This window comes from Musa acuminata, chromosome BXJ2-8, assembly GCF_036884655.1.
Source record: "Musa acuminata AAA Group cultivar baxijiao chromosome BXJ2-8, Cavendish_Baxijiao_AAA, whole genome shotgun sequence".
In the NCBI taxonomy this organism is placed as follows: Eukaryota; Viridiplantae; Streptophyta; class Magnoliopsida; order Zingiberales; family Musaceae; genus Musa; species Musa acuminata.
This window is the reverse complement of record NC_088345.1, coordinates 50750330-50761853: the sequence shown is the minus strand read 5'-3', so window position 1 is coordinate 50761853 and position 11524 is coordinate 50750330. Positions and strand designations below refer to the sequence as shown.

General features: G+C 37.6%; 1 protein-coding gene and 1 long non-coding RNA gene across 4 annotated transcripts; both read right to left on the bottom strand.

The window, feature by feature from the left end:
- Nucleotides 1–372: 372 nt before the first annotated feature.
- LOC135620085 (uncharacterized) lies at nucleotides 373–2393 on the bottom strand. Its single transcript, XR_010489619.1, has 2 exons — nucleotides 1333–2393; nucleotides 373–1093 (listed from the first exon to the last, which is right to left on the bottom strand). It is a non-coding gene; the product is annotated as an uncharacterized LOC135620085 (long non-coding RNA).
- Nucleotides 2394–4985: 2592 nt separating this feature from the next.
- Nucleotides 4986–11163, bottom strand: LOC103995978 (RAP domain-containing protein, chloroplastic). Of its 3 annotated transcripts, XR_010489618.1 has the most exons (5): nucleotides 9237–11163; nucleotides 9054–9136; nucleotides 6799–6993; nucleotides 5399–5570; nucleotides 4986–5304 (listed from the first exon to the last, which is right to left on the bottom strand). XR_010489618.1 is itself a non-coding variant. In XM_009416753.3 (3 exons), exons 1-3 carry the CDS (start codon nucleotides 11080–11082, stop codon nucleotides 6889–6891), a joined length of 2034 nt encoding a protein of 677 aa, XP_009415028.2. In that variant the 5' UTR covers nucleotides 11083–11152; the 3' UTR covers nucleotides 6722–6888. The 3 variants fall into 3 exon arrangements, 1 of the variants encoding a protein (XP_009415028.2); XR_010489617.1 differs by having other exon boundaries at nucleotides 4986–5570; XM_009416753.3 differs by lacking the exons at nucleotides 4986–5304; nucleotides 5399–5570 and having other exon boundaries at nucleotides 6722–6993; nucleotides 9237–11152.
- Between the last annotated feature and the right edge of the window lie 361 nt (nucleotides 11164–11524).

Here is an 11524-nt window from a genome sequence, read left to right as displayed (position 1 = left end):
GCATAAGGATGCAAACCACTCTGCACTCACGCAAGTCATAACCTTACTGATCAAGATTTGGAAGCAGAAGGTCGAGGAGAACAAGAAATCATTTAATTATCAGACAAGAAATAGTCAAAGTTCTTCTTATAAACTATGTTTCAGATCATGCAAAATAACGATTTAAGATGCCACAGAAGATGTTTTTCTATTCTTGTCTCGATGAACTAAAGCAATTTCTTCCACTTTCTCTAGTCCGAGGAATTCTTCTGGCACGATCATTTGTTCCACGAGATCTAAAGCAGTATAGTTTCCATATCAATTACATAACGTAGGCACAGAAACCAAGCAAATAAGAACCGTCTTCTTACATTTTTCAGAGGTGGCATCATGTGCAGCAGAGTAGCAACATATATAATTTTAGCTCAAAATAGTTTCTGAATCTACAAATACTCTCATCTCGCGAGAACCGAAAATTCGCAACATAGTTACAAGTAAGAGGAGGCAATGTTTCTTATATCTGGGGGCATGAAAGCCAGGATCATCAGTAAGGCAAGTATGCCTAGAGGAAGTAACAGCAACATGGAAGGTGGAGGCGGCAGTGGAGGCAATACAAGGGGAAGTATCAGCAGAGACATGGTGAGGAAGATGAGCATAAGGAATGACTCCATGCTGAAATAGTTGGAAGCTGAGCTTCCTTGGTCTGGCTCTTGCGGCGGAAGGATTCTCTTGTCCGTACTCGAACCGCTCATCGATCTTTTCCTCCTCCCTCTGCCTTCCGTCGATCCAGGCCGAAAAGATCTTGTATCGCTCTGATCCTTTTGCATTCTTGCCAACAAGGCTTACCGAGCAGATGAATTTATTCCACGAGCAGATTTTTCTACAATAATGGTTTCGAGATCGATGTGCTACTCTTCGAGCAGACGAAAACCAGCTTCTTAAATGAAGTCCGAGGCTCGAGAGATCTCCAAACCAAACTGTCTTCGTACGAGTCCGACAAATCGAGCTATCGAAGCGAGAGAAGAGAATCCGGTCTCCTATGTTTTGGTTTTCGTCAATCGTGAGTGATGCTTCAAAACCATAAATCTAGTGGCACCCTCGGATGCTTGGTTTCCTGACACAGTAAGAGAGGCAGGCATCAACTCCTTTTTAGTTACGCGGTAAGGTTAAGAAAACTGGTGATCAGATAAAGATTCAGTCTTTTGTGATGGAACTATGATCTTGATCCAGCAAAAAAGTTACAATGCAAACTCCAGGACTCCTAATTCACACCGGATGACAATAAGAAACACTATAATCAATCTTCTTCATGTCAAAAACATCATTTAATGATCGAGGCGACGAAAGAATTACCTCTCTGGTCTGCTCTTGGCAACTCTTAGAAACAACCGTGTGAGGTCCTCTCCCTGAATGGTTCTTCACTTTAAGATCCATTAGGAGGAAGAAGAAGAAGAAGAAGAAGAAGAATTGCATGAACACATGTCAGTGCATGTTTCCTCCCTCTCTCGCTCTTCTCCTGCAATTCAAGTTAAACGAGATGCAATCAGGACAGGAAAAGTTTGTTGAGACGTATGCTTCGAAGGAGGAAGGCAGCTTCTGCGAAGTTAAGATGGATGGACTGGTGCTGCTCTTGTTACTGTGTGTGTTCGGTAGCCAGCTACCTGCTCTCATCTATCTATCTATCTATCTATCTATCTATCTGTGGGAGGATGAGAGGGCAAGGAAGATGTTGGAGAGCCGAGGGCTGGATACACTGCATCCCATGAACAAATCGGAGGTATTGTTCACCCCATGCAAAGCGGTGGGGGATGGTGATGCTGTTCGTGGGGCACATTTCTTTGCCTTGTGGAGAAGGATAGCCAAGTTTGATGTTTAAGGTTCCTCTCCCCTGGCCATGTTTCATTTTCCCCTCATCCCCCTTGTCTCTTTCCAGCTCCCATCACCAGCCAAACTAAGGTCTCCATTTCCTTGTCCTTGTGCCTCTCTGACATGGTCCATGCTGGTTTTACAATCATTTTTCTTTTTCTTTTTCTTTTTTTACTTTATTACTAAGAATGTAGATTCTTTCTTTCAAAATATACTTTTCTTTTTTCTTTTTTTACTCTCATCATTATAAATTCTTTCTATGATGATATCTAAATATAGAGAAATTATTTCGATAACTCGAATCTTAATTTTTTAAGATCCTAAAGGAGTTTTTTTTTTTTTAACTTTATAGATTCTTTCTATCAAAATGTATCTTTTTTTTTTTTACTCTCTTCATCATATATTCTTTTCTATGATGATATCTAAATATAGAGAGATTATTTTGATAACTTAAATCTTAATTTTTTAGATCGTAAAGGAGTAATCCCATCATCTCTCTTTATCAAATAATAATAATAATAATAATAATAATAATAATAATAATAATAAAAAATAAAATTTTAAGATAGAAATTATAAAAGAGTTATATGTTTGTTTAGATACAGATAAGTGTACTCCTCTTTCTCTCTTTTTATTTTTATTTGTATGATAAATGAAGAAGATGAGATTTGAGCTTAGGATCTTACGATAAATTATTAAAGCTTTCTAACTAGCACTCTTGAAACATGTCGAATAAGATTTCAATGAACATTCAATAATCTTTGTAAATAAATCTACCAAATTAATGTTCTTAGATAGATAAGTTGAAATTTTCTTTTGCTTAGATCAACTCCAAAGTATATATATTATTTTTGGATATTTCTCTACCTGTGTTGATTATCCATTTAAGAATCCTATCAGTAATCTTTGAGGAAAAAATATATATAAGGGTTGAAAGCTAATTTGTGGCTGTTGAATGCTCAATGAGACAGAGAAACAATGAATGGAATAACCTATTATAATATTGCCACATGAAATTGTCCACTGTGGATGTAAAATGTAGGCTGAGTTGATCTGTTTGCAGTTGCAAGTCAGTCACACATCAAATGAATCTAATATTGCAAATGGGAGATCTAAATCATTATTCTGGGATCCACTCTCAGAATGCTCCACATATCTTTTCAGCCATTCTTTTCTTCAACCTATGATTCCCTCCACAGATTTCTTTCTCCTCTTCCCTTGCAAAGTACCAACTTGGCTGACACAAATCCCAAACTTCTTAGCTGTAGTCTTCTGTTCAAGTTGGAAGAATCAACAACATCATAAAGAGAGCATACTTTTTGACTGGGCATTGATGGAGAAATGAATCCTCCAAAGGCTTTCACACTTAGAATTTTGTGAAGCACTAATTTTAGATTCAGAAATGATTAATTTACAGAACTTTATTCCAGCAAACAAAGATGATATCTTTATATCTCAAACACATCACTCAACACTAGAATAAATTTGCGCTGGATCAAACAAGAGAGAGCTTCTCTCCCAATGGAATTTGGCATCAGTGAACTCTCATTAGAAAGAAGCCAAAGCAGGAGATGGACATGTGGGGGATGCTCATCTGGAAAGTTAGAAGAAGCAGTAGCGGCTGCTTCAGTACTTGGAAATCTCAGCTTCCTTGTATCAACTTGCACTTTGTTTTAGAGTGGATGATGACTTCAAAGGTTTCAGGTTCTTCTCAAGTAGCCGCCACCTTAATCTTCTATTCTGTACTCTGCTCTTTTTTCTGTCCTCCAACATGAGCTGAAGACTGCCTTTTTAGCATTGTTCAAAAGAATAAAAAACATCACATGATAACTTTGTTTTTTGTAGATCTCTCAATATATATAGAGCGCGTATATATATATTTGAATTTATTAGTTCCTTGTTCTTGCATTTGGTAACCTTAATACTTTTGTAATGAACCAGCAATTAATGCTTAATACAAATTGCCAACACAAAAGAACTGAGAGATGTCATGCTTGTCATGTATCATCACATGGAACAATTGATGGAATTCTTCAAGCTCAGCTCATGTAATTATAGCAAGCAGGATATTTAGGTCAGAAAATATTTCTTGGTTCAGCAAAGGTTCTCTCCTCAGAGGATGTTGTCAACCATGGATTAAAACTGGTCTGTCTATTCTACCACCTCAAAAGAGATGTTTCCTTGTCTTTTTGCCTTGAATTCCATTCAACCAACTTCTTGCTTCAACTAAAGGGGCAGACTTTGTTGAACATACAACAGTAGCAACTCAAAATTTTAGGTCAATTCCAGCTTCATTCAACTCTCTTTAGGAGAAAGTCTAGTTTGGTGTTTTATCTCTTTTGACTTTGAACCTCAAGAAGGTAAAATGTTTTCATGTACATCCATCCATGCAACACCACAATTGCTTGTATAACTCAAAAAGATACACCTACAGAAGTTGGGAGACTACACATAATGGTCTTGCAACACTAAGCAAAGAACTCTTCCTTCCACTCCTTGTTGTGGAGGTCAAACTTTGTTCAGGACATGGCCAAAGTTGGACACAATTTTAAGAATTACAAATTTTATTAGATTTGTATTGTTTTTAATTGGTCCATGTAAAGTTTTTCCACCTTCCCATATTTCTAACTTGGATTCATAATTGACTTCTTATTTGCCGACAATAAGGACCTCTGCTGATAATATAAAATCCAACTTGGTCTTGGGAAGCTTTAGATAAGGATTAGTTTTAGCATTTGGTACTAATAAGATAAGAGATGCATGAAATTTCCTTGTTCAAGAAAGCTGTTGTCCACCTTGTCAGAAAATAAAGTCTATCATTTTGAACATGATGCTATGAATATGTAATTGACATAAACATTATAGGTCATCACAGAAAATAGAGAAACAGTATTAGATGGAACTCACAATATGAAAGTTAATACTAAACACCACTTTGGAGGAACCTTAACATAACCATCATTATAATGCATCAGTACCAACTTGAGACAAAAGTACATCAAAGTCAAACTTCATTATAGTGTTCTTTTTCTTTTGAACAGAAAGATGGTGATAGATCCTGTGCAAATTTAATCAAACATCTTATGTTGATCCATCAGCATCTTAACAGAAAGGTGTCTCAAAATAAGGATAGCATCCTCTGCAATGTAATCAATAAGTTCATTAATGAAAGCAATTTTGGTCTGATTAGGTTCATGAACTCATGTATCAGAAAGGAAGTCAATTACTTTCAGATGCCAATCACCCTTCATGAATCAGAGGCCAACAAGCCGGATTTGTGCGAGACAATTACAGAACACAGTACAATCAATGTGGATGATACAACAATATGGTCCCCAAGTCTGTCCATGAGATGAATCTGGACCAAAAGTCCAAGCAGCAACTATTCACTGGCAAACTCCACTTAGGTTTGCTGTGTGCTAAGCATTTGTCAGCTCTACAGATTGGTATGTTGGAAATCTGAGGAGGCCAATTTGTCCAACATGAAAGATTTGGTTACACATACATTGTCATTGCTTGTCATAGTAATGGAATAGCAGCAATATCAACCAACCTCACATGACATCTTGCTATGCTAATATGATGTCAAATGCAACAAACCATCCAGGAGGTTCAAAACCCAAACTAGCAGATCCATTGAACTCATCATTTCCACCAGTTTTATGGGCATTTCTTGGATGACATGAGCCAGCATTTCTGGCTAAACCACCCACTTAGAGATTGAGCTACAACATTCCAGCACAAACTTGTTAGAACAAAAAAAAAAAAAAAAAAAAGAATGCTGATTGATTTGGTAATTTGGCCAACCACACTGAATTCATGCAACCTTCTGAACATGCATACTCTTCTATCTAAAATTATTATTTTCTTACAGAAAAATGCTTCAACAAGCAGGCTACTGACTGCTTCTGAATTGTCTCACTAGTTTGAAATGGAGGAGAAGGATTACACTTCAGATGATAACTTTGAAACTGTTTTATATTCTCTCTCACCAATTTTTCACAAAAATAAAGATTTAGACTTCAGATGGAGAGAAGAGTTCATCAAGTAGGATTCTGACTAGCTTTTCTAACTTCCTTTGATATTTACAAGGATGAAGAACAAAGCCCCTCTCTCCTTTTATCTAGATGGAGAAAACACATCAAAGAGTGAAGGCATGTGGGCAGTGACAGAAAATCCACAATGGAAAGCTTATAAAGATCTACATGTGACCTTCAACAGAGATTGGTGGGTTGTTCCTTTTTCTTAATGTTGTCCAGTCATAGCTTAGTGCTATTCAAATAGACCACCTCATTTCATGGTCTACACTCATGCTTGAAGAAGTTGCACCACAAAAAGGTCTTGAAACAGGAAAACCAACCATTAGAAGGGTACATGCATATTCCCTTGTTATTTCTCATACTGGCCTTCAAAGTTCTCCTGTAGCTTCAAGGACAAAATTGCAGCACACTATTCTGATTTCAATATGTTAAATCACTTTCTTATCATACAGGAAAGGAATATGGCAGGTTGGATAAGACTTGGAACAGTTATCAAACAACTACCTTGTTTGAAAACCTAGAAGTATGAAGTGAGGTTGAAAATGGGTCATGTCCTAGGAGGATTAGATTATAAAATATTGATGTTTTATTCCCTATTATTCCTAAGGAGCGTTATATACTGTTACTTTATCAATCAAACCTGAATCATAATACAAAGTATTGTCAGCATGTTGGTGTGGAATGACTTATGATCCTAAACTCAAGTACTGTGGGTTCAGTAGGATAAGAGGGTGCCAAATCTATGATCCTAGCAGTTGAGGTATTAAATCTATGCGAGCATAGAAACTGAAGTAATCACAACATAAAGGGTGCCAAATGGAAATTCTGCTGTAAGATTGAAGAAGAATGAGAATGGTATAATGCATGGTGAAAATGTCAAGAGACATGGTGCCAAAAAAAAAAAACAACTTACAAAGGATTATCATTCAATTTAGATACAATTTTGAAGCCTTCAGCAACCATACTGCCAGCATCAATGTATCATCAGCAATAGGTTGTGCTTTCATTTGAGCACCTCAGTTGTTTCTTCTAACTCATTAACTGTGTCGATACCAAGAATTCTCCTTAGGTACTCTAGTTGCTCAAAGCCCCCTTGAAGTTCCTCCCACTGCAAGGAATCATTGCATCTAGTCTCTTAATAATTGATTTTACAGCTATCGTATCACAGGAAACAGGCATGGAGAAAGTAACAGGTTCAGAATTTGAGATACAAAGAATAGAATCAACAATCAAATCATCACAAGAATCAACAAATATAAACCATCACAAGAACAAACAAAAGAAACATTTTTTTCAATAGATGCATCTATAAATCCTTAGCACCTACGTGATAAAGGTTCAAGTCACAAAAATAAACTCTCTATTTGCAATGCTAAGATTGCTTATACAGTCTAGACCCCATATTGGTAGGAACCTCATGCATTCGTGACCTTTTTTCATTGATGTGTCAATTAGAAAGCATATAGGAAAACTTAGTTCTGAATACTAAATGAAACATGATTGTTTTTCCACCTAGCAGGGAAGCATTTCATTATATAAACATTTCATAGTGAAAGAAAGCCTATCATAAACATTACTCATGGAACACATATTCCAAATTCAGCGATCTTCAACTTTACCATTTTAGATGTTAATATTGTAGCATAAACTCCCTGATTATTGCTGCCAAGGAGTACTTAATCTAGCATATCACTTCCATTAGATGCTCCCATCAACACATCAGTGACAGAAAATAAGGCTTAAAAAACTATATGAACACGATATGAGATGAAGCCATAATCTTTTTATCATCAATTTATAGGCCAAACGGTTGATGAGAAAATTCTAGCAAGGCTTAGAATATGCTAGTCTTTCCCATATAAGATATATCCAACGTCAAAGTTTTATATTATCAGAAAACTTAATCTTCTAGCATAACACATGGTTCTAAATATCGCATCAACTTTGAAGCCCAAAAAAACAAAAATGAACTAGAGGATCTTGTCAATGCTAACTTTCCAAGTTTCCCTCCCTCACTCTACAAATTTATTCTTTTTGTATTTGCTTCTAAAATTTTAAGATATGCCCACATTATAGAGTTTATGACAAGGCATTCATCTAAATTGTGTAGAAAGGAAATTATTAGATGACCTAAGATGAATTCTTCTCAATACCATAGTTCAAGCATCAGTCAACTTCAATATGATACACCTACTCTTTATTGGTATTGCCAAAGATTGATACAATTTTGATCTATCACTCAGCACTATAGTTAGAAATTGATAGCATTCAGCTATAAAATTGATCAAACTCAGTTGAAGGTGACCAAAATTTGACAAAAAAAAAAAAAAAAAAAACAAAGTTTAAGAGATAGAAGAAGGGGGTGAAAGAGAAAGAGAGGAAAGCCAAAATGGAGGGGAAAAACACTCATGGGTGTGAGTCTATGAAATACAGAAGGAGATACTATTATAATAACATTTGCATGGGATTCAGAATAGATCATAAATCCTATGTGTTCTCTCTTCAAAGAATTTTCTATCACTCTTTGCATTATCATACACTTCACTTTCAGGGTAACTAGAGTGGCATTTAGGTCATGATAAAGCTCACCATCTAAAGAACTGTTTTTGGTACTTTTATATGACACATATGATAGTTATGTACTAAATTAATGTAGTTGATAGAATTAATACTTGTTCTCTAAAAAATATATTATATGACACATATTTCATTTTTCTGATACATTTATATTTTCTAAAAAATATATTGTAGTTGATAGAATTGTTCTCAAAGTTTATATAACCATTTGATAGTAAGCTTTTTTGGGCTGATTCTAATCATGCTGAGGTAACCTGATCAATCTTGCCAATCCCAATTGATTAAGAAAGAGATGATAAAAATAAGATATTAATTTAAAAGATTGTACTCCATTTGATAAATATGGCCATTACTGTTCAGTAAAAGAAGCCAGCTTTGGTCACACCTGAACATAATAATCAGCACAATCTTTCTTTCTTTCCTTGTAACCTAATGGATATAAGCATGCATCCTTACCATTTTACTATTTTACTAAATAACTTAAGAAAAGCCTTCCTATAAGTAGCTCTCTATATTTTAATATTTGAACATGGTAGTTGAGTGACTATAAGATATATATAGCATCTCAGCTTAGATTATGCAAAAGCTCACCTCTTGAAGGGAAAGAGAAACTAGATTCCAACCAGCATCAGCAATATATCGTCGTTTCAGTATTGTGTGTCCTAAAGGAGTACCTGTGAAACAAGCAACATCAGTTACTCGAGAGATTATGAACAGCAGCAACATCTAGAGACTGGCAAGGAACAAAAATGTGGTTCACTGGTTAGTGCATGCCTAAATTTCTCGAGAAATGTGTTGGTCCATCGATCTCAAAAGCAAGCTTTTCTTCAACAAGCACCGCATCTAGTGTATATCCATCAACCATGTATTCTTTGACCCAATCAAGGCCTGTACTAACCAAAAGCCGTGCCACCTCCTTTTGGAATGAAGAAGTTGTTTTCTGATTGAACCGCTTAGTCTTCACTGCTCGTGATATCTTCTCCTCTAGATCACTCCTAAGAGATAGACCAAGATGAGGACATTGAAGCTTCAAGCACTGGTTCACCAGATGAACCTGTGAAGCAAACATGATATCTTCCCTATGCTGCTCCGAAATCCTTTCCTCTTCAAACTTGCTGAGAGTAGTCCAAATATGGGAGAAGAATGGACGATTCATTTGTCCAAGCACAGCATAGGACCAAGCTATATTACCAAGTTGATCTCTGTTAAATCTGAACCTAAGGCCATTGAAAGATACATCCAGAATGCTGCTTTCTGTGCTTTCAAAATTTTCATCATTCTCAACCTCGGCATGTGAACTTTCAAGCTGACTTAAGTTTTCTGCATTCATGTAGCATCCAAGGCTTACTGAATCCTCAAAAGAATGATCAAGTGAATTAAGCAAAGGATCAGCATGCTCGTTTAGAGATGCAAATGACCACAAGAGTTGAGCAAGCTCTTGCTCCCTGAATGTGTGAACTATTTCTGATGCTCTTTTAGCTAATTCACAGAACAGGTCTGGTGCAGAGTGTTGCATCGAAGCAAATGCACCAGCAATATTCGCAACATTCTGTGAATTGAACTCCTCAACCTTGGTCAGTGCCACCTCAGCAATTCTATCCATCTCTGACAAATAAAGCAGCTCACCACCAACCTTTGACAATGCCCAGGCAATGTTTGAGATGCCCTGAGCAGAGCACTCTGGTAATGCAACCATTGCGATACCTACAAGCATAGACATCTCTCTTTGACGAGAAAATGCCAACCTTTGAGTCCTTGTCATGGAAACCTTTTCCATGTTCTTGGCTATCCGGTGGAGAGCTGTAGCTATATTTAGCGGAGTAAGTGGTGAAGGTTTCAATCCTTTAGCTACAGCTAAAATAGTCTCAGCAGCTACTTCCAAGACCTCATCTGCAGTCTGAGCATCCACGATCGCTTTGTTCAAAGAAATCTCTTTCTTCCTATCTGAGGGTCCCGAGAACTGTGACAATTTCTCGATGAATTCCTCTCTGGCCTTCAGCCTCCTTTCCTCGAACATCCCATCTGCAAACAAATTGATTCTCTTTTTAAGATCACTTGTCCCACAACTTTCCCAGTTCATTTCATCCAAATCAATTTCTTCAGAAACACCATCAACATCATCACCCTCTAAATCTTCCATGTTTTTTCTCTTCGTAATATTTTCTTTCTTGCTCGCCTTAAGCTTTTTCTTCTTATTTTTCTTCTTTGATGTCACCATTTTCTCCACGGAACCTCTCAGTCCCCTGGCTTCGATTGCTCTTAGCGCAACCTTCCTTGCATTCACACACCAATCCATGCTCTCAGTCTCTTCGAGCAGCCTCGATTTTTCCCTACGCTTCTTATTCTTGGGGATGTCCGACTGAGATGGAGGAACCTCTCCCAAGAACTCCAACTCCCACGAGGAAGCGAGCTCCTTTTGGTCCTCTACTCCCTTCTTATCCACCAAATCACTTCCTAATCTGCAAGAACCGAGCTTTCTACTCAAAGACCCAACGTTGCAGTTGAAGTGATGGAACTGTGGTATAGTCTTCATCGCTGGACATGTCTGCATGTCTTTTGCAGGAAAATGAAGCGGAGGGAGGCATCTTCTTGGCAGGAGAGCGCCGACACAAGCTTCCATTGTGACCTTAAAAGGCAGAAGCTTGAAAGCTTCAACGCCCTCGACGAGATGGAATCTTCGGAAGCACAGTGGTTTACAGAAAAGAGGTGGCTGATGAAGCCCCGAGCGTCTTCTGATCCGAATGCGCGACGTGGCGAACATCGAGCGGATGGATCGTGACGGTGCGAATTTTAATGTCCGCCGACACCGTCTGTCGTACACGTTTTCGCGTCTTAAGTCGTTCTGTGATCGTAGTGCTCGTTTTGATCGGGTCCGGTCATGGATAAATATCCGCTACCCGTTTATCGACTACCTTCAGGCAGCTGAGACCGTACCTATGACTATAAAAGAGCTCACGCTTAGCGAGAGTAATGCGGGTCCCGCTTCTTCTACAGTAATACGTCAGGTAATTGCTTGGGTACTGTCGGAAGGGCAGGAAGATCGTTGCCCCTCTTATAAGCAA